At 36.9% G+C, this 24,027-nt stretch overlaps 1 protein-coding gene and 1 long non-coding RNA gene across 14 annotated transcripts in view; one reads left to right on the top strand and one right to left on the bottom strand.

The window, feature by feature from the left end:
* The window catches only part of LOC144614647 (uncharacterized), a 77,913-nt gene extending 67,103 nt beyond the window's left edge, over nt 1–10,810 (top strand). The window contains exon 7 of the long non-coding RNA XR_014137332.1: nt 6,119–10,810. This is a non-coding gene — a long non-coding RNA (uncharacterized LOC144614647). The remainder of the gene's footprint in view (nt 1–6,118) is intronic.
* The window catches only part of AGBL3 (AGBL carboxypeptidase 3), a 71,731-nt gene extending 47,979 nt beyond the window's left edge, over nt 1–23,752 (bottom strand). For 2 of the 13 annotated variants that reach the window (XM_078439026.2, XM_078439038.2), the window contains exons 1-6: nt 23,186–23,752; nt 22,134–22,241; nt 21,146–21,206; nt 18,193–18,378; nt 3,834–3,941; nt 608–746 (exon numbers count right to left, since the gene is read on the bottom strand). In XM_078439026.2, coding sequence (XP_078295152.1) covers nt 608–746; nt 3,834–3,941; nt 18,193–18,378; nt 21,146–21,206; nt 22,134–22,232 — 593 coding nt within the window. In that variant the 5' untranslated portion in view covers nt 22,233–22,241; nt 23,186–23,752. Of the gene's footprint in view, nt 1–543; nt 747–3,833; nt 3,942–18,192; nt 18,379–21,145; nt 21,207–22,133; nt 22,256–23,185 lie in introns of all 13 variants that reach the window. The other 11 variants (XM_078439011.2, XM_078439022.2, XM_078439018.2 and 8 more) reach the window with 9 other exon arrangements.
* Nucleotides 23,753–24,027: the final 275 nt, after the last annotated feature.

Below are 24,027 nucleotides of genomic sequence, written 5' to 3'. Positions count from 1 at the left end.
CACACACACACACACACACACACACACACAAAATCTTGCTGGGTTATTTGTGACTTTTCTTTGCCAAGTAACCTTCTCTTCTATCAGGACTATGTACTTACTGTGTGTGTGTATGTGTTATAAATAGTGATTGAGAAATAGGTGAAATAAAGGATGCAAAACCAGAGCTGTTGAATCTAGGTCATGGGTGTATGATGATTAATAGAGAACTGTATTATTCTCTGTATTTAAATATTTTCATAGTAAAAATTCTCTTAAAGAATGCTCTTGGATAGCATGCATGTTCCCAAACATATTTTATAGAACACTCATCTCAAACACTATTCCAGTAAAAAATTTGAGAAGCAGTGTGAGTTTATGTGTGTGAGTGTCTGTCTGACAGTTCATACTGGCATATTAAAAATGTACAGTACAGAAATCTGCTAAAGTTCATAGTATTTGAATCCAGAATTTGAACCTTTCATACCCCCTTCACAATCTCTAACTGGCATCTATACTTCAAGGGATTACAGTTCATTAACGAATACTAAAACTTTAACGTACCTAATACAGAAAATAATAAATAGTTGAAGGTCCAGCTCCTCAAATAAAAATAATTAAAACCTACACTTTGACTACCTTCTGCAGATTTCCACTCTCAAACCTTGCTTCAAACATCAAAGTATTGTCATAGTTATCCACAGGTTGCTTCAGGGGTGTTCGGTTGCCCCCTACTCGGGAATACACAAAACAGGGCTCCTTGTAAGCTGATGACAGAAGAAGACCATAAAGGTATCAAGCCATGTCTAAAGTACACAGATTATTCTGCACAGAGTTTGGAGCCACAGTATAACTGAAGTGTCACTAAGGATTTAAAATTTTAAAGTAATTTGACACTAACATACAGATTTGTTGAAGTAAGAAAGTCTAAGAATTTTCAGACTAGGAAAGCAATGCCTAAAATAAATTCATGTATTTGTCACATTAAAAGTATTTATCCTACTTCTAATTTTTATGAAGCAATTGGTCCTGAACTTTCCCATTCACTATAAATAACTATAAAGCTGGATAAAAAAATATGAGCTGTTTCCATATATTTGGATAACACACAGACTAGAACTATAATAATAGTTGAAAGAAGATAAATGCATGAAGTATGCCCATGTTTAACCCTGGCTTTCTTCCTGGGAATACTTTCTGACTACATCCTAAGAAGGTGGCACTTAAGAATACTCTAACAGTCTTGCTGAGCTGAGGAGGCAAGACAGTTGCTTGGGGCTACGGAAATTTATGAGACAGGACACCAGAGAGATGAAAGCTACATAGATGGAGGGCCTCAAAAGTCTACATGGTGGTTCCCTGGTGGTTCCCTTCATGGCTGAGGGCTTGGCTGTATAAGCCTAAGATAAGACTGAGTAAGATAGGAAAATGTCACTGTGGCGCTGAGATATGCAATTCTAGAATATACTGTAATTCTAACCTATCCGGAATGGAAAGACTTTATGGAGCATCTCAAGCATTCTTTCATGATTCAAGAAAGGGAGCATACTAGGCATACGTACCACATCCAAGGGTAAAGACCAAGACCTAGGACTAACTGAAGGACTAAGACAAAATAAAAATTTTGCCCTTACAAAAGTCTGCCCTTATAAAAAAATAAAACCAAGCCTGAAAGAAGCAAAATGATATGCCAACAATTTAGCTGCCTACCAGAACAAACTGTGGCATAATTTTTAAAAAGAACATAATACAGACTTCTAAAACATATTTTCACAACGTCCTGCATATGATTAGGAAAAAATATGAAACATGAAGAAAAGCAGGAAAAATGTGACCCATGGTCACACACACACACACACACACACGCACACAATTTTCAACAAACCCCAAGATAACTGAGATGTTGGGATTAACAGATGACTCTGAATATATATCTAAAGACTTACAGGAAAAGATAGAGATAACGAACAAACAGATCAAATAATCTCAAAAAAAACCCTGAAAAACTACAAAAAAAGAACCAAATGAAAAGGCTAGAAATAAAAATTACAATAACTGAAGTTAATGATTTATTAGATGGGTTTAAGAAAGATGTTTTGTTATTAGCATACTATCGTAAACCAGATATGAGATTTTGCATTACTAGAGTTCTCAAAGTACAAATATCGATCTTGACTGTTAAGAACACTTTTCCTGAGGCTTAAGAAAAATTGAATACTGCAAAAGACAGATGCAGTAAATTTAAAAACAGATAAATACAATTATCCAGACTCAAGGACAGAGAAGAAAAAAAAAAGATCCAGTGACATGTGGAACATAGCTAGAAATCCAACATATGTGTAATTGGCATTCCAAAGGACAGAAGAGAAAGAATACAGAAAAAATATGTGAATAAATAATGGATGAAAAGTTGTCAAATTTGAAAAAAAAAATCCAACTCTATTAACCTATGGATCAAAGAAGTCCAGCAAACTTCAAGCAGGTATCCAAATATAATGGTATCCAAATCTAGGCAGATCATAGTCAAATTGCTGAAAACAGCCAGAGAGAAAAAGACACATTATATATATGTAGGGAACAATGATAAAAATTATGGCTAACTTTTTATTTAAGACAAAAGATGTCACAAGACAATGGAACGTTTTAAAGAAAAAATTTTTAGAAGAAAAAAAAACATGAACCCAGAATTCTATGCACCTTATTGTTTGGAGATTTCTCTTTCCTATAGCTACAGATCTGAAAACCATTTTGTCCTCTTACTCTTTCAGGCCTAGGACACACAATGATTTTGCTCTCTTGACAGTTTTATGTTGCTTTACCATCCCTTGTGAGTCTCTCTTAAGTCTATCCACACTTTGGTAAGTTATACTTTCATTAAACTTTCTTAAATTACTCCCAGTATGCTATTCAGTTCCTGACAAGACCCTGATTGACTCACCTCAACTATTTTAATATTTTATCAGATCACATTTAAGTTATGTGTGGAAGTTCTAAGGCAGGTTAGCCATGTAAATATTTGAAATTAAAAAAAAATCAGAGATGCTTGTCTTTACTCTGGTTCTTAAAAAATATGTGAGTATATGATTTATAGAATTGCTTACTGTATAGGAAACAATCCTCGTACATTTTTGTTTTGCCAGCCCTTTAAATAAAATACATATGCTTCCTGAAGTTATCTCTAATATATGCTCTAAGATATAGAACTTGGATGGTGAAACTGTGCAGGAATCCCATATTTCCTTACCTGGTGCTTTAGGAGAACACAGTTTGGCATATAGGCTGAGACATCTATGTTTTGTTATTAGCATACTATTGTAAAGCAGATATGAGATTTTGCATTAATAGAGTTCTCAAAGTACAAATATTGATCTTGACTGTTCAGAACACTTTTCCTGAGGTATAATCTTAGATGTTATTTGCAGTGTGGGGTATTTTCCCCTTTTAAAGATGCAATCTCAAGAAATGCATCAAATTGGCATGAAATGAAAATAAAGTCATCTGAAAGATTTCACGAACATGAGCTATCAATAGAGAGGCAACAATAGTTGCAGAATACTCTACTGGATTTCTCTTTGAAAGGTGATGTGAACATAATTCCTTTTAAATATAACTCTCCATTCTAGTGGGCATTGTTTTTTTTTTAAAGCAACTTTGCATAAACTGCAGTACACCTTCAAGAATATAATTAACACTAAATCCACACTTGAATCAATCTGTAACCAAACATCTTGATGGTGACAGAGACTTCATGGTATTCTGCAGTTTCCATTATAAATAGCAAAACAAATATAATTAAGAGATGAATATAGATACCAAATTATATTTTATAGCAACATGTTTTATTATGTACCCACCATCTTCAGCTAGATAAACTACAGTATCTTCCTTGTAGTTTGGATAAAGGGGTTCTATCTCTAGACCTGTTGGGATGTACACTGGCTCAGGATAAGAAGGAGTCCAATCTGGGGGAAAAAAAAGAGAAAACATTATTTGAATATTACTTCAAAATAAAACAGGAAATGTTTTTAAACTTTATTTATTTTGAAAGAGTGAGTGAGAAGGGGAGAGGCAGAGAGAGAGAGGAAAAGAGAGAGAATTCCAAGCTGATAGTGCAGAGCCTGATGTGGGGCTCGAACTCACGAACTGAGATCACGACCCGAGCCAAAAACAAGTGTCAGATGCTTAACCCACTGGGCCACCCAGATGCCCCAATAAAATAGGAAATTTTTACCATATATTTTCAAATTATTCATTAGTATTTTTACTCTAAAATTTAGTGTTTTATGCAGGGCTAGATTTTACCAACGGTTCATTGGAAGTGATAATGAACACTGCCACACTGTAACAAAACCCATAAATTTCATTTGTACTTTGTTCTAAATTATTTAAGTGAGTAGCTCGTGATTATTTTGTGTCATTAAGGATTTCATACTGAAGATCCCATTTTCTTGAGCATTTGATGACTTTTTGACCCACCTCTGGGAATCCTGCTCTACCTTTTGTTCTCCCTTACCCTGCCTCTTTAGCCTCCTGCTTGACAATGGTTGTCCTCTAAGCTTATACATGTTCAAATTTCTTCTATCTTCTCAAAGGAAGGCTATCCTCGAACCCCCATCTTCTTCTTTAGCTATACCAGCTTTCCTTCTCTTCATTATTTTGAGGACCAAATTTCTTAAAAGTTGTCTAGACCATGCTGTAATGACTTATTTTTGATCAAACTTTTGAACACGACCTATTTGACTGAAAAAAGTACTTCACAGCCCAGCTGCCCTAGTAGTTCCCACTTTTTAGCAGAACAGAATTTGGATGATGCATTCTCCTCCTTTCCTTTTATCTTTAGCTGATATGTGTCAGACATGCATGGCTGTGGAAATATGTATGCTCCAACAGAGGGAGCCATACTCTATGATCCCAAATATATTCATTAGAACAATTTTTTAAAATGTGGTGATGAGAAATAAGTATTGCTTGACGTTTTAAGGATTGTGTACAACTGCTTTAGCAATAGAAGTGTATTTGACATGAATATGGATCAAGTCTAGCTACAGAAAAAGAATAGAACAGAATATTTATGCAAATATGCATGAATACACATAGTAGCATTAACACACAATGAAATAAATTGATAATAAGTCATAAAGAAAATTATAACTAAAGAGTGAGCCTCTCATTATTTGAAAGCCTTAATCAACACAAATCAAATTTAATCATGAACTACTAACATAGCATTGATTCTGACAATTTTGGGGATTTCAACTATTTACTTTTGTGCATGTTTATTGTCAAAAGCTTCATGATTTCTTTAATTCTTAAAGAAACAGATTTCATTAATCTGTTTATACTCTTCTTTAACTATTTACTAATAAATAGTCCTATTTGTAAAGAAGTATGAAACTTTATCACTGGAATTGGATAAAGAACTTATACAATAGGAACAAGTTTGCAGCTTATCAAAGTACCCTTATTGAGAACCATATTTTGAGAATCGGTCTAACCCACTTCAATCTAGCTTTTGCTCTACTCCATGAAAACTGTTTGCATTGTATTTGACAGACTGTTGGATGGATGAATGGATAGTTGAACAACTCTGATGGGATTCTTATGTACGCATCCCTTAAATTCAAATAATGTAATACTGACTTATTGCCATAAATGCTTTCTATCCGACAATACCTTCCCTGCAGAGAAGCTTGCTTGGAGCTAAAATTGTTTAAGCAGAGATATGGGCTGGGAATGGAAGTATTTCCAGATTTTTTGAGAAGTAATCCATTAAAGAATTTCACCTGTGAGGGACTTAAACATCAAATGGATTCCTGATACAGACACTTCTTTACTGCTATTTAGTGGTAACTTTTGCAGGTGTCATTAAGTCAAATAGCCAGGCAAGTTCTATACTCTTTTAGAATCTTCGTATTATCAGAATCTCCTGCCAGACTTTTTGATCTTTTCCATTCAAAACACTACTTAAAGGTGGTGGAATCACTGTCTCAAAGAGATTGTATGTCTGTGCATAACAAATGTTTTGCTTCCCAGTTCTCTTAAAGCTGCAAACTTTTGAGGTACCAAAATAGCACTGCTTCAACAATGGACCAGCATGAAATTGCTAGCATGGTTCCTCTGCCCTTGTGTTCTCTTACAGATCCAGCCCACCCAACACATCCTCAGCAGGAGTCCATCCAAAGCAGTACCACAAGCACGGCAGTGTGCAATCAGCCCTGGCAGGGGCCAGCACCACCCCAAAGTGCCTCCTTCCCTGAGTAAATGGGGAAGAAAATCACACATACCAGTTCAACTGCTGAGGGCAGGTATATGATCTGACTGCAGGTCCCACCCAACAACAAAAGCCTCCCAGGGGACCACACAGTGAGAGTACCCTGCAGGTTGGTGCTATACACCTCTGGAAAACACCTAGTCTGACTCAACTCAAGCCCAATGTAGCCCCAGACTGCTCACTAACAACACAGGGACCAAACCCCATCCACAATAGGGAAAAAAGAACCAATGCAGACTGATGGCAAACATGGCTCAGCCACAACAGTAGGGTGCATGTAACACACATAGGAGACAACTCTGAAGCGCCAGGTTCTGTTGAACAGGGGACAACACACTACAGGCCACTACTTTTAAGAGCAGGAGATGTAGCTGACTTTTCTAACCCATAGAAACAGACACAGAGAGACAAAATCAGGAGACAGAGGAATATCTCTCAAATGAAAGAACAGGGCAAAATCATAGCGAGAGAGCTGAATGAAACAGGTAAGTAATATGTCTGACAGAAAATTTAAAGTAATGGTCATAAAGATACTCACTGGAATTGAGAAAAGAGTGGAAGGCCTCAGTGAGACCCTCAACAAAGAGACAGAAAACATGAAAAAGAACCAATGAGAAATGAAGAACTCAATAAGTGAAATTAAAACTATGCTAGATGGCATAAACAGTAGACTAGAGGAAGCAGAAAGATAGATCAGTGACCTGGAAGACAGAGTAATATAGAGTAATAAAGCTGAATGAGAGAAAGAAAAAAGAAAAAGAAAAATTGAAAATAAATTGAGAATTCAGTGACATCATCAAGCATAACATTCATATATAGGGATCCCAGAAGGAAAAGGGAGAGAGAAGGGGGAAGAAATTTTATCTGAAGAAATAATAGCTGAAAACTTCCTGAATCTGGGGAAGGAAACAGGAATTCAGATCCAGGAGGCACAGAGAGATCCCAACAAAATCAATCCAAGGAGTTCCACACCAAAACACATAGGAATTAAAATGGCAAAAAGCAGTGATAAAGAATAATTTTTAAAAGCAGCAAGAGAAAAGAAAACAGTTATAGACAAGGGAAGTCCCATAAAGTTTATATAAAGTTAGCAGCTGATTTTTCAGCAGAAACTTTGCAGACCAGAATGGAGTGGCATGATATATTCAAAGTGCTGAAAGAAAAAACTCTGCAATCAAGAGTACTCTATCCAGCAAGTCTATCACTCAGGACAGAAGGAGAGATGAAAGAGTTTCTCAGACAAAAGAAGTTAGAGGAATTCATCACTAAACCAGCCTTACAAGAAATGTTAAAGAGGATTCTTTATGTGAAAAGAAAAGACTGTAGAGGTGCCTGGGTGGCTTAGTTGGCTGAGTGTCCAACTTCGGCTCAGGTCATGATCTTGTGGTTCGTGAGTTTGAGCCCTGCATCAGGCTCTGTGCTGACAGCTCAGAGCCTGAAGCCTGCTTCGGATTCTCTCTCTCTCTCAAAAATAAATAAACATTAAAAAATTAAAAAAAAAAAAGAAAAAAGAAAAAAGAAAAGACTGTAAGCAAGAGTTAGAAAATATTAGGAAGCACAAAAGCAGTAAGATTAATTATATCTATAAAAATCAGTCAAGGGATTCACAAAATAAAAGGATGTAAAGTATGGTACTATACACCTAAAACTTGGGGCAAGGGGTGAGGTGAAGAGTAAAGAATGAGTTCAAACTTAAGCGACCATAACTTAATATATACTGCTATATGCAGAAGGTGTTGTGTACAAAACTAATGGTAACCATAAATAAAATACTAATAATAGATGCTACACAAAAAGTAAAGAAAAGGAATCCAGGAATATCACTACAGAAAGCCAGAAAATAGTGAGACGAGAGAGCAAGAGAAGGAATAGAGAAGAACTACACAAGCAACTATGAAATGAGTAACAAAATGGTGGTGAATACATACCTATCAATAATTACTTTGAATTTAAATGGAGTAAATGCCTCAATCAAAAGACACAGGATGACAGAATAGATAAAAATGCAAGACCTATCTATACGCTACCTACAAGAGGCTCATTTCAGACCTAAACACAGATTGAATGCAGATTCAGTGCAGATTGAAAGTGAAGGGATGGAGGAAGTTTTATCATGCAAATGGACGTGAAAAGAAAGCTGGGGTAGTAATACTTATATCTGACAAAATAGACTTTAAAACAAAGACTAACAAGACAAAGAAGAACACTACATAATCATAAAGTGAACAATCCAAGAAGATATAATAATTGTAAATATTTATGCACCCACATGGAGCACCCAAATACAGCAAATAAAAAACATAAAGGAAGTAATTGATAATAATACAAGAATAGTAGGGAACTTCAACACCCCACTTACATCAATGGATAGATCATCCAAACATAATCACAAGGACACTTTGGACAACAAGGACAAGTGGCTTTGAATAACACATTGGATCAAATGGATTTAACAGATATATTCAGAATATTCCATCCTAAAACAGCTGAATACAATTCTTTTCAAGTACACATGGAACATTCTCCAGAACAGATCATGTATTAGGCCACAAGTCTCAACAAATTAAAAAAGACTGAAGTCATGCCATGCATCTTTTCTGACCACAATGCTATGAAACTGGAATTCTACAACCACAAGAAAAAAATATGGAAAAACACAAATACATGGAGGTTAAATAACATGGTACTAAACAATAAATGGGTCAAACAAGAAATCAAAGAGGAAATAAAAAAATACATGGAGACAAATGGAAATGAAAACACAACAGTCCAAAATCTTTGGGATTCAGCAAAAGCTGCTCCAAGAGGGAAGTTTATAGCAATATACGCCTAACTCAAGAAGCAAGACAAATCTCACATAAACAACCTAACCTTACACTTAAAGGCTAGAAAAGAACAACAACAACAAAAAAAACCCCAAACCAATAGAAGGAACATTAGAGAAGAAATAAAATAGAATATAAAAAGACAACAATATAACAGACCAATGAAAACAGGAGCTGGTTCTTGAAAAGATTAAAAAAAAAAAAAAATTGAAAAAACTTTGGCCAGACTCATTAAGAAGAGAGACAGAAGGGGGGAGGGAATGAGGGAGAGTAAGAGAGACAGAGAGAGAACTCAAAATCAGAAATGAAAGAGGAGAAATAACTGACATCTCCGAAATACAAGGGATTATAAGAAAGTATTATAAAAAATTATATGCCAACAAATTGGATAACCAATAAGAGATGGATCAATTTCTAGAAACATATAACCTCCCAAAACTGAATCAGGAATAAATAGAAAATCTGAACAGACTAACTACCAGTAATGAAATTCAATCAATAATCAAAAAACTCCAAACAAAAGTTCCGGACCAGATGGCTTTACAGGTGAATTCTACCAAACATTTAAAGAAGAGATAATACTTATTCATCTCAAACTATTCCAAAAAATAGAAGAGGAAGGGAGGTTTCATGAGGCCAGCATTACCCTCGTACCAAAGTTGATAAAGGCACTACAAAAAAAGAGAACTACAGGCCAATATCTCTGATGAACATAGAAGCAAAGATCCTCAACAAAATAAACAATCAAATCCAACAATACATTTACCATGATCAAGTGGGATTTATTCCTGGGATACAAGGGTAATTCAATATTCCCAAACAATCAATGTGATACACACCTCATCAACAAGAGAAAGGATAAAAACCATATGATCATTTCAACAGATGCAGAAAAAGCATGTGACAAAGTACAAAATCCATTCATGATAAAACTCTCACAAAGGAGGTTTAGAGGGAACATGTCCTCAACATAATAAATGCCATATATGAAAAACCCACAGCTAACATAATACTCAATGGAAAACAAAAACAAGAAACAAAAGAAAACAAAACAGCACTGCTCTGAGTTCTCCTTGGGTCAAAGTCATGTCCCCAGGAGACTTAGTTAGCATTTACTATGTCACATGAGCACCAAATCAGTGCTGTTTGTGCCATTGTGTCTCTTGGATCATCTTGTGAAGTTTTTTATTCTGGCCTTCAGCTCCTTTCTCCTTTGTCTTCAGGTCTAGCTTGGAGGGTTAATACTGAGATAACATTATGCCCTCAGCCCTATAACATACATTTCATTTTAAGGAAAAAAAACAAAAACAAAAATAAAACACCTCTCATGTTAAAGAAGACTCTTGAGGCCCTAACTACCAGGATAGCAGACAAGCCTAGACATGTCTGAAAAGAGCTTATATTCATTCAAGCTATAAACTCTATGCAAAAATAAATTTAGAATGTGACACTTGACTAGCAAATATTTTGTTTTAAAGTATTTGCTTGGTGTTTTCCCTCCTTGACTTCGTTAGTTTGTGTTAAGTTCCAATCTGTAAATGATACTATTCTTGGTAATAAGAGACTACTAGTTTCTCAGAAAGTCAAATATAAATTTAGAAAGCGTTTTCATGATGGTAAATCCAAATCTGTGGAATACATTATTTGTACTATACCTATCATCTTTTTATGGAGGAAAAGCAATGAAAATTAATAGCTCCAGTACGGATTCAACCATTTACAGCACTGATTTATTTATTAAAAACATTTTTTTAATGTTTATTTATTTTTGAGAGTGAGTGAGCATGAATGGGGCAGAGAAAGAGGAGGCGGCACAGAATCTGAAGCAGGCTCCAGGCTCCTAGCTGTCAGCACAGAGACCTATGCAGGGCTCGAACTCACGGACCGTGAGATCTTCACCTGAGCTGCAGTCTGACGCTTAACTGACTGAGGCACCCACATAGCACTGATTTAAAACCCGAAGTAGATGACAGTGAATATTGCATTTTTTCTCTCTCTTTTTTCTGTAAGACTTACCTGCCCTTCACCTTTGGTTTATCCCACTTTTTGATGACAGACATGTAGTAGAAGGAAGTGATCTTACAAAACATGTCTAAGAGTCACAGAAAATCTCAGGAGTAATAAAACTTGAATTAAAGGTGCTTAATTTGGATGCTTTTGATAAGTATTTTTTATTAAACAAATTTGCTGTATAAAAATTTAAAAATATACTTTAAGCCAAAAGAAAAAGAATTATCCATAATTCATCGCACAGATCTAAATATGAACATTTGGGTTTTTAGTTTCAGGCTTTGTCTTTTTCAACTATCCCATAAAGATGCTTCCAGCTACAAGTGACAACAATTCTTAAGGCAAACTGGCTTACACAGTAATTTATTATCTTACATATCTAGAAATCTAGAAACAGAGAGGATTCAAGGTCTGGTACAATCAGTGGCTCAGTGGCCATTCAAGGCACAATTTACTTATGTCTTTCTACTTTGTCATTTCAGATCTGAGGTCCTCCTAAGGTTGGATCCCTTACTGTTGTAAAATGAGAACAATGTGGCTTTCAGTAAAACAGTGTCATGGACTAACTGACATATACTACTTAACTGAGGTGAAATGGATACTTGGGAGTCAACTACAATTCCTCTTCTTGTATATTATATCACTTTATGTATAACTGATCATCAATTTTTCCTACCCCACCTAACCAAATATCTTAGTGATTTTTCTTTTTAAAAATTTTTAAATGTTTATTTATGTTTGAGACAAGAGAGAAAGCATGAACGGGGGAGGGTCAGAGAGAGAGGGAGACACAGACTCTGAAGCAGGCTCCAGGCTCCGAGCTGTCAGCACAGAGCCTGATGCGGGACTCGAACTCACAAACTGTGAGATTATGACCTGAGCCAAAGTCGGTCGCTCAACTGACTGAGCCACCCAGCCTCTCCGATTTTTATTAATATATATAGATCTCCCTCATTTCTTAATAGCCGTGTAGAGTTCCCTAATATGGATTGCCATTACCTGACCACTGACAGACATTACAGTCATTTCTTTACTGATGGACATTTTGGTTCTAACAGTCTCTTTATACTACATTACTTATAATATGCCTCGATTCATGTGTTTGAATACCTGTGGGTTAGATACCTGGCAGTGGAAACGCTAAATCAAAAAACATGTGAATTTTACATATTGAAATATAAGGTACTATATACTGCCCTTAAAAATATATAGTAATCTCATATATATATTTGTGTGTGCAATTTGTTTGAAGATAATTTTTCTTGGGGTGCCTGGGTGGCTCAGTTGGTTAAGCATCCTGACTTCGGCTCGGGTCATGATCTCATGGTTTGTGAGTTTGAACCTCACATCGGGCTCTGTGCTGACAGCTCAGAGCTCGTGCTCTCTCTCAAAAGAGAAATAAAAAAATTTTTTAAAAAGAATATAGTAATCTCATTTATATATTTGTACATGCAGTTTGTTTGAAGATGAGTTTTCTTAGTGATGTTACAAAGTTATTTCATTTTTTTCCTCTCTTAAATGCAAAAGGAGCCTGTTTAATTCTTGGAGGAATTAACCTAATGTCTGTGTATGGAATATCATTGGCTATCCCTGTAAACTTTGTCTGAGACTAGAAAATCTGTTGATATCTCCCAGAACTATATAGTATTTTATTAAAAGAAATTTTTTGGGTATTGATTATAAAAGATATTCCTTTTCCAAGATTAATTTATGTTCCACATTTCAATGATTAATAGAAGGTTCAAAATAGATTTGGCCTGTGGACCATAGTTTATTATTACAGAGACTGAACTCCTAACCATGCTAGTATATGTGTTTTTACTATTTAAGAAACCACCCCCAAACTTAGTGACACAAAACAATAATCATTTATTTATCTCAGCTACATGATTCTTCTGGTGGGTTAGGTTCACTCATTTATCTTGATAAGCTGCAGGTTTGGCTAGTGGCTAAACGATGTAGGCTAATCTTGGCTCATCTCTGCTTCATGCTCATCATACCCAGCAAGCTAGCTATGGATTGTTCCACGGTGGCTGGACAGGGTTTAAGAGAAAGCAGTATACAAAGACTTTTGAGACCAATAACAAAATGGGCAAAGAATTTTGTCAGTTGACATAAAAAGCCAATGAATACACCTGTTGGTCAATTGCAGGTCTTCTTTGGAGAAATGCCTATTCAAGTCCTCAGCCTGTTTTTAAATCTTGTTACTTTTTTTTTTTTTTTTTGCTATTGAGCTGTAGAAATTCCTTACGTATTTTATTTTTAAAAAAAAATTTTTTTAATGTTTATTTATTTTTGAGAGAGACAGAGACAGAATGCAAGTGGGTTAGGGGCAGAGAGATAGAGAGACACAGAATCCGAAGCAGGCTCCAGGCTCTGAGCTGTCAGCACAGAGTCCGACGCGGGGCTCAAACTCACGAGCTGTGAAATCATGACCTGAGCCGAAGTCAGTCGCTTAACCGATTGAGCCACCCAGGTGCCCCAATTCCTTATGTATTTTAGAGATTAACCCTTTATCATACATATGGTTTGCAAATATTTTCCTGTTCCATAGGTTGTTTTTTCAGTTTTGATTGTTCCCTTTGCCACACAGAGTTTTACAGTTTCAGGTCTTATGTTTAAGTCTTTAATCCATAATAAATTGTGAGTTTTTTTTTTTTTTGCATACTGTAAGATGTTAAGGGTCGACTTCATTCTTTTTCATGTGGATATCCAATTTTCTCAACATTTGTTGAAGGGCTATCCTTTTCCCATTGTATATTCTTGGTACTCTTTTCAAAGATCCATTGACTGTATATGCATGGAATTATTTCTGGGCTCTCTATTCTGTTTCAGTGGCCTCTAGGTCTCTCTTTATGCCAGTGCTGTCCTTTTTTGATTACTCTAGCTTTGTAATACATTTTGAAATCAAAAAGTGTGATGTCTCCAGCTTTGTTCTTCTTTCTGAAGACTGATTTGGCCATCTGGTCTTTTGTGATTCCATCTGACTTTTAGAGTTCTTCCCTTCCCCCTTCACTTCCCTTCCCTTTCCCATTCAGTTTTCTTCCTTCCTCCCTTCCTTCCTTCCTTTTATATTTTAGTTTTTTAAAGTAGGCTTCACACCTACCACAGAGCCCAACATGGGGCTTGAACTCACAACCCTAAGATCAAGACCTGAGCTGAGATCAAGAGTCGGATGCTTAATCACCTGGGCCACCCAGGCACCCCTAGAGTTGTTTTCTATTTCTATGAAAATGCCATTGGGATTTTGATAGGGATTGCATTGTTAACCGATCCTCAGGGAAATGAAAAATCAAAGCCACAGTGAGGTATCATTTCACACCTATTATGATGGGTATTATAAAAAAAAAGTTTTGGCAAGGAAGTGGAGAAACTGGAATCCCTGTACACTGTTGGTGGGAATAAAAAATGCTGCAAACACTGTGTAGAACAGTATAGAAATTCCAAAGTTAAAAACAGAACTACCACATGATCCAGCCGTCCAACCACTGGGTCTTTACCCAAAAGAATTGAAATTAGGATCTTGAAGAGACATTAGCACTCTCCTATTCATTGCAGTACTATTCACATTAGTGAAAATGTGTGAACAATCTGAATGTCCATTGATGGACAAATGATACAAAGTGAATGTGCTACACACACATACACACACACACACACACACACGAAACAGCATTCAGTCTTAAAAAATGAAATCCTTCAATATGCAACAACATGGATAAACCTTGACACATTATGCTAAATGAAGTCACAGAAGGACAAATACTACATGATTCCACTTACATAAATTATCTAAAATAGTCAAACTCCGAAAGTGGAATGGTGGTTGCTGGGAGCCAGCAGGAGGGAAAAATGGGGAGCTACTAATCAACATATTTAAAGCTTCAATAATACTGGATGAGTAAGATTTATAACAACATTGTGCCTATACTTAACAATACAGTATTGCACATTTAAAAATATGCTGAGGGTAGACCTCATGCTAAGTGCTCTTACCACAAAAAAATAAATATAAAAACTAAAATAGCCAATAAATATATGTAAAGATATTCCATGTCACTAATAAAGAAAGAATATAAATTAAAACATAACATATATAAAGCAAACAACACCAGATTGTTGAAAATCAGGGAACTAAACAGTGTTTATGGGTATATGGAAAAACAGGCCTTCTTACGGTGTAATGAAGGATTAACTCAGAAGGCCTGGGTTGTCCAAACTCTGCACATACCAAAGAAAAGTTAGACCCTTGTAAAACTCCTAGAAGATAACCTCTCAGACTTTGGACTATCCTGCTTGATAAGAGTCTATCGTCTACTTGGGGCTTTGGGTCACACCAGGTAATTTACACTAATGTGACTTATGGTAGAGGGACTTGTACCATATGCTATCAGTTTTAACAGGAGAGGTTAGAGACTGAGTAACTAAGGCCAACCATATATATACTCCATGGAGACGTGACCAGCCCCTCATAGAAATCCTGGATACCAAAGCTTGGATGAGCTTTCCTGATTGGCAATACTTCATGTGTTATCTCACATGGCTGGGAGTATTAAACACTGTACAAAAGACACCATTAGAAGGGGACAACTGGAGCTTGTGCCTGATCTATCCTGGACTCTAGTCTATGTACCTTTTACCTTTGCTGATTTTTTTAACCTTTGCTGATTTTAATCTGTATCATTTCAATGTAATAAACCATAACCATGAGTATGGCAGTTTTTTGAGTTCTAGGAGTCCTTCTATAATCATTGAACCTGAGGGTAATCTTGAAGACCCCAACCATGCTCATATAAATTGTTTGTATGACTATAAATTATTACAGCTCCTCTTGGAGGGCAATTTGGCAGTATTATTTTAACCAGAAATCTAGGCATTTACTTCCAACACTACACACACACACACACACACACACACACACACACACAATAGGACACATATAAAAGAATGTTCATGTAGTTCTGTTTGTCAGAGCCAAAGACTAGAAACATCTAAAATTCATTAATAAGGTAGCAGTTACAGAAAATATTGTTTACCCAATTAAATCTAATAAACCAATTTATATAAAAAAAGACTGATATATGTGAGCTGATGTGGAAAGACTTTTAAGATATATAGTTGTGTAGGACAGAGTTCATTTATAGCTAAAGCAGAAAAGCTCTATTTTTATATCCGGGGAAGTATGGATATCTAGCTTTGACAGTTGGCCAAGATAAGGACAGTTAAGATTTATAATGTGCTATTTAAAGTCTGAAACTCCCCTGGTACCCACCATGGGCAGTTTATCTACTGGTGGTTTTCATTTGGCAGAATCAGACAGCCTGGCTTGACCATATGACCACAGGGGCATAAACACTCAGCTGGAACTTTTGACTTAGAAGTCATCTGAAGCCTGTGTGTGTGTGTGTGTGTGTATACATATATACATACATATACATACATATATATATATATACATACACATATATACATATACATATATATATGTAAATATATATATACACACACACACACACACACACACACACACACACAGAGGGAGAGAGGGAGAGAGGGAGAGAGGGAGAGAGGGAGAGGGAGAGAAAGAGGGAGGATGGGAGGGAGGGAGGGAGAGAGAGTCAATCAGAGAGGGGGAGACAGACTTCTCCTTTACCCTTTCTCCATCAAATAATATAAAGAGAAAAGTTAGTTTATAAGAATGTGTAAGTAGCATCTAATTTAAGTAAGTGTAGACAATTATAGTAAGTATAGATGGTTTTTAATTTTACTCACCAGTGAATGTCTAATAATATCTCTACATGGCAATAATATTATTATAGCATTATAATATGCTATAATTAATACAAAGTGGAAAACAGTGGCAATGAGGAAGTGCTAATAGGAATGTTTCTATCATTTGTGTGTGAGAATTGGGAAGATAAGGCTGTAAACCACTGAATGAAAACTAAATTTGAGAATGCACACATACAGAAACATAAAAATATTCACTGAAATATGCACACTTCACGTCCATAAAACATACACTGAAGGAAAGAAGCATAAAGTGGGAGAGGAGAGAAAAACGACAAAGGGGCACAAAGATAGAAAATAAGAAAGGAAGGGCAATGGCGAAAGGGAGAAAGGCAGAAGGTGAAGAGTATAAAGACACACAGGAGAAGGAAGATATTCAGTGTGGTGGTAGGGCAGGAGGGGAAGGAGAAAGAGGTAGGGAGAAAAAAAGAGCAAGATTACACAGCCATCTGGCATACCCTCTGTCTGCAACCTCACTCTACATAAGAGTTTGAATGTGACTGGAACCGTCATGCTATTTGGAATTGTTGAGAATTACAAAACTCTGGCACGTTTTAAGTTCCTCTTTTAAGCACATGTGGCTTAAAACTGAAATGCAGTGCAAATGCACACCAGAGTTTGAAGATTTCATATGAAAAAAAAAAGAATGCAAGATATTTTGGATATATTTGGCTTAAATAAAATATATATTAAAACAATTTTTTTAATGTTAATTTTGAAAGAGAGAAAGCACTCAAGAGGGGAGGGGCAAAGAGAGAGGGAGACACACAATCTGAAGCAGCTCCAGGCTCTGAGCTGTCAACACAGAGCTGGATGTGGGGCTCGAACTCATGGACTCTGAGGTCATGACCTGAGCCGAAGTTGGACACTTAATCGACTGAGCCACCGAGGCGCCCCTAAATTAAATATATTTTTGAAATCAATTTCACTTATTTTCCTTAAAAAAATATTTTTTATGTTTATTTTTGAGAGACAGAGACAGAGCGCGAGTGGAGAAGGCACAGAGAGAGAAAGAGGGAACACAGAATCTGAAGCAGGCTCATGCTCCAAGCTGTCAGCACAGAGCCCAATGTAGGGCTCGAACCCATGAGACATGAGATCATGACCTGAGCTGAAGTCGGACACTCAACCAACTGAGCCACCCAGGGGCCCCTTTTTCCTTTTTTAAAATGTGGCCACTAGAAAATTTTAAATGATACATACAGCTTATGTTATATTCCTGTTGGAACGCACTGTTCTAACACCATGAGTCTCCTCATTAAGTTTGGCAAAGTAAGTTTGCTAATATTTGAATTCCAAAAACATCTAGGAACATACCAATATGCTGGACTTTTTCATCAATGACCTCACAGTGGTACGGCCACCGTGTTGGACTCAGCGGACCAGAAGAAGAAACACCATACAAATCTCGTGGTTCACGAAGACGTGGCACCCATCTCCCTAGTTGATATTCCAACAGTATCTGGGTAGTCCGGGGGAAAAATGGGTCACCAACAGAGTTAGCTGAAAAATGATTCAACACAATCATGAGTGATAAGAAGCAAAACCCCAATTTCTATAATTTTTTAATACATTCCTTTTTCCCTTCCAATACCATCAATTTATAAATATTTGTGGATATTATAATTCATGGCACTTAAAAAATAAAATTACTGGGGCACCTGGGTGGCTCAGTCGGTTAAGCTTCCAACGCATGATTTTGGCTCAGGTCATGATCGCATGGTTGTGAGATGGGAGACCTGAGTCAGCCTATGCTTAAGATTCTATCCCTCTCCCTCTGCCCATCCCTTGTTCCCTCTCTCTCTAAAAAATAAAAGATAAATAAACAAATAAAAATTACTATTGAAATTTTGTAACAATTGATCTTTACATAGCTAAAAAGTAGTTTTTGACCTCAGATACTATTATGCTAAATTCTGTGCTACTCCAAAAACATTTATTTCTCGCAGTTATTCTAGCAAACTGTTTACTGCCGAGTCTTCTTAAACTTAATCACACCGAGGCAACGATTTGTCCACGATCATAATTCCTCACCGCCTACTAGAAGAATATTCTCAAGGGTTGCTAGTGAACTCTGTCACAAATTTTTCTCAGTGCTCATTCTAGGGTCACTGTGTGACACAACCCCAAGCACATAATTCACAAAGAATACAACACAAGTAGGCAGCGCAGAGGCCCTGTCTCTTTCAATGGGATAACTGTGGGACATCAATTTGATGTGGATAATCACCCCTCATGTACCTTGTCTTTTATGATGCTATACTTTCCTGTTTTCTCCCTTTCACATATTTCGTTTTCCATTTGTCTGACTCCTCTTGCTCTTCTACCTCTAAAATGTGGCTTTTTACCTAGATTTAGTTTTGGGCTATTTTTGTACGATAACAGATATATCAAGCTGGACTAGATGTCAGACCAATTGAGTTCTATTCCATCACTTTGTTTCTATATGATTTTTCTTGGCTAATGCAGCCTCTCTGAACATAAATTTTACTATATGTAAATAAGGAATAATAATATTCCCTGCTACTTCTCCGGATTGTTATTTAGATCCATTTTTTCAACAGTTACTAAGCATCTAGTTTTTCATTATGTGAAGAGACCACATTTTGTCTAATTCACAGTATGACTCAAAAATGGCAAGGTAGCTATGAAGTAGGAAATAAAACTAAATCAATCTCATACTGCTCATGAGTGTAAATTATAGAGAAATTAAATACAAAATTCGAAGTATTTAGAGAAAACTTATATGATTATAATGATGACCTTGGGGTAGGGAAGGCCTCTGTAGCTTAAACAGATTTAAAAATAAACAGCCACAAATGAATAATGATAAACTTAACATCAAAATAATTCTAAATCATGGAAGCAACATTAACAAAGGATTACTATAACAGGGAATTCATTATAAGAGGAAACATAAATAGACAAGCATATGGAATAATTCTCAGTTTCTTCAGCAATAAAGATGACACTGGTTAAAACAGTGAGTTACCTTGTTTTTTCCAACAGACTGGCAAAATTTTAAAAAGCAAAAAAGGGTGGCAAGATGTCCATAAACTAGTACTACAAATATTTTATGAGTATGGGCATAGAGATGTGTCTAAGTGCAAAGAAAAAGGTCTAGAGGGATACATATCAAACTGAGAATAGTAGGTATCTTGAAAGACTTTTACGATGAGAGAGAGAGAGAGAGAGAGAGAGAGAGAGAGAGAGAGAGAAAAGAAAAAAGAAAAGAATTAAGGCCTTATCTTCAATTTCAGATCATCTGTGATAGATATGTGGATATTTAGAAGAAATATTTTAGTATTTTAAAACTCTAAATGTATACATTTTTAAAAATCAAGTATACACAAAGATTCCACATATATGTACTTTTGCAAGTGAATGGCTTTATTAAAAAAACTCTGTACAAGCATACTTCATTTAAAAAAAGATGTATTGGGGCGCCTGGGTGGCTCAGTCGGTTAAGCGGCCGACTTCAGCTCAGATCATGATCTCACGGTCTGTGAGTTCGAGCCCCGCGTCGGGCTCTGTGCTGACAGCTCAGAGCCTGGTGCCTGTTTCAGATTCTGTGTCTCCCTCTCTCTGACCCTCCCCCGTTCATGCTCTGTCTCTGTCTCAAAAATAAATAAAAACGTTAAAAAAAAAAATAAATAAAATAAATTAAAAAAGATGTATTGTAGGGGCACCTGGGTGGCTCGGTCAGTTAAGCGACTGACTTCGGCTCAGGTCATGATCTCACGGTTCGTGGGTTTGAGCCCCACATCAGGCTCTGTGCTGACAGCTCAGAGCCTGGTGCCTGTTTCAGATTCCGTGTCTCCCTCTCTCTCTGCCCCTCCCCCACTCGCGCTCTGTCTCCCTCTGTCTCAAAAATAAACATTAAAAAAAATAAAAATGTACTTTAAAAACACTGTGTACTGTAACTCGAGTCATACTGTAAATTTAAGAGCTAATTATTTAAAGAAATGCCTATGTAAATCTTTATGTTAAGTGTAGTCCTTCATAAAGTAATGACCACTTTTATTTAGTTTCATTCAATATCAGGTTTACCTAAAACCTTTACAGTTTGAGCTCTAAAAAATTCTTATAAGAGTGGATACATTTTCTCTCTTTATCCAGTATCAGAATACATTCCTATATTATTCAATCTTTTTTTCTAGTTTCTTAATTTTCTTATTTTTCATGGACCTTGAGTGAATTTTTCATTTGCTATTTATTCACTCAAGGTTTTATCATAAAGGGAAGGAAGAAAATATGGATAAGTTCAAACCTGTTAAAAGCGCACACTGGTGGATATCTTCGCTTACAAATTTCATGAAGTTATCCTCATCCTAAAACAAAAAGAGTTTTAAAATATTCTTTTAAAAACCAACAGCTTCCAAATCCAGAAATTTTTTACATCTATTTTAGTAGTGAGAATTGAGTGCCTCTTTTTAATCTTTAATAAATGAAAAAAATTAAAGGATTATTAGGGACTACCAGTCTCAAAGTGCCAAACACTTCAAATATCCTCAAACCTTCAAGCCTTTATCTTTCATCCTCCTTTCATTGGGTAAAGTCAGATTAATGATTGCAGGGAGGGAATAAAGTTTAAAGATTCTTGGTAAACTTGGCAACCCAATTTAAGCTATGAATAAAATTAAAAGAAAAGAAGCACAAAAAGCCATAGACTTAGAGGGCTAATAGGGAGCTTATTTTGGGACCTTAACTTAGATACATGGTAATTTATATTTTACTAAAATGTGAAGGAAATCTCTCAGAAATATGTACTAGAACCAGGCAAACTCTTTTGAAATACTGTGCTTTGTTTTTCCCTTTTTCTTCCTCCGTGTCCCTTTGTTACATCAGAGCCACATTAAACCTATTGTGGTGACAAACAGTAGATTTAGAACATAGGAGGCTGCAGTATTATGATACATATTATGATGTAACACAGAAAACACGTAAGTGAAGAAGAATTATAAAAATAAAACCTTAGTAATGATTTAATACACACTTTTAAGTAAAACTGAGAAGAATCTTAGCCAAAATAATTTCTCAAAAAACAATACCAATCCGGGTTCTCTTTCTAGACAGGGCATACTGCACACAGCAATATCTTGGCTTTCAAATTATTTTCCAACTTCAGTGACAAGTGATTTAAACATCGAATTGATTTTCACATCCAACTGATTTTGTAATATTTTTACCGGGAAATTTATATTTTATAACATACGGTTTATCTGAAATTAAGTGGAATGAAGTTGAGAAAAACATACTGATTGATCTTCATCACTGATCGTTCTGTCTGAATAGTCTTCCTTTTCTGAATCTTCTGACATTTCTGGCAATATCTGGCTTGAAATTTCTTTTATCATGTAGGTAGGCTGTAAAACAATTTCTAGGGAACTTATTTGACAGTTTTCTGTTTAAGTTGAAGGTGTTTATTACATTAAATGAGTACCCCAACCTTTTAGTCAATTTTATTAACAGTGACAACAGGCTTCTCTAAAAGCTATATTAGGACTCAGCTAATTAGACATTCAATTTCAAAAAACTGAAGACATTTTCCATTTCCATGAAAAAGAGGCAAAAATCACAAGGAAAGGCTAATCAAGTAAATAATGTATTGGAAAAAGAAATTTCCAGGCTACACAGCCAAATCATTCACATCCTGTATTCCCAATACCACACAGCATAGTAAGTTCAGAATGATCCTGAGGCATTTAAAAAGATCATGGATCAAAAATAAAGAAATAAATAAATAAATAAATAAATAAAGTAAAAATAAAAAAAAATAAAAAGATCATGGGTCAAAGGAAAATTATAGTTACTCAGGCAGTGATATCTAACAGCACAGCTTAAAAAAAAATCTTTTTTTCTGCTTTAGTTTTCAATTGACCAAAAGTTCAAAGGACTACAACAGACTTTTCTCCTTAGATTTTGGTTACTATTCTGTAAGATACTGTCTCTGTTCTAATAGTCAATTATTCTTAAATCTCAATAGCTATCCGAAGGTTGTATTGGCGGTGACCACTACTCCTTCCATGCAAACATCCTCCCAAGTGGTTAAGACAACGGAATATCAAATTCCTTGCCAAGACTCTATTATTTTTGAGAGACCAAAGGAATTTACCAATTTCGAATCTATTGGTTTATGCTCCTCTCTACAGAGAGCAAATAACTCATGCAATAGAGATGACACCTTCAGTATTAAGAGACCGAAGTTTCAGCCTGGGGGGGATCGTCACAATTCCACATTTGGAAAACGTGGCATAAATCCTCGCTCTATTTCCTAACATGAACATAGGAGGCACGCCAACGTGCTGACCTGAGCAGTGAAACCTGAATTTCAGGAAAGCCACACACACACACACACAGATTATCTAATGGGCGCTTCCTGTGTGTCTTCCACGGCTGAAGCAGACGAGGCAAAAGCAGGCGTTTCCACGCCCAGCCACGCAGGGCGGGTCTGCGGACAGGCACGGTGACTTTCTCAGTGGGAAGGACTTTTAAGCCCCAAGTTGTGTCTGCAAGGTGTGCCTCCCACGCTCACTTCTGGACCAGGCAGTGTGGGGAGGAGCTCATTTTCTGGGACGCGCGGTCTTTCCACGCGCGCTCACTTCCCGCAGGGGGCGGCCCGTCTGCGAAGTCTCTTCCTTCGGGGCCGCCTCGGCCGGGCCCTCGCCCCCGCCCCGAGTCCTCCGCCCAGGCCAGTCGTCCCGTCCCTGCGGGGCGCAGCCGTTCCGCCCGAGACACCTAGGGTCCAGCGTCTGGAAGGAACGCGGGGGTAGTTCAACAGCTCCAGCCACGCCCTTCACCGAGAGGCGAGGCCCTCCGTTTCCTGAGCAACGGGACCACCCTCGCGAGACTTCCGAGCGCCCTCGGGAATCACCTAGCGACCAGCGCCGAGAAGAGCCCACGCGGGATTTCGGCCAGAGGAAGGGGAGAGCCCAGAGGATGACGGGAACGAGGGGCCGAGGAGAGGGGGGGCGGAGAGAGTTCCCAAGGGAGTTAGCGTGGAGCGCCCTACCTGGGGCGGGGGGAATCTTAGGAGAGGCGAGGAGCGGGCGGCGATTTGTCCCTTCGCTTCTCCGCGTCGATTGTCCTTTATCCAAGGAGGCAGTAGAACGTACTGGTTAAGACTTGAGCCTTGTTAGTCTTTATTTGTAC

This window comes from Panthera onca, chromosome A2 (assembly GCF_046562875.1).
Source record: "Panthera onca isolate mPanOnc1 chromosome A2, mPanOnc1 haplotype 2, whole genome shotgun sequence".
In the NCBI taxonomy this organism is placed as follows: domain Eukaryota; kingdom Metazoa; phylum Chordata; class Mammalia; order Carnivora; family Felidae; genus Panthera; species Panthera onca.
Note: the sequence above shows the minus strand (reverse complement) of the source record. Positions and strands in the feature narration are given on the sequence as shown.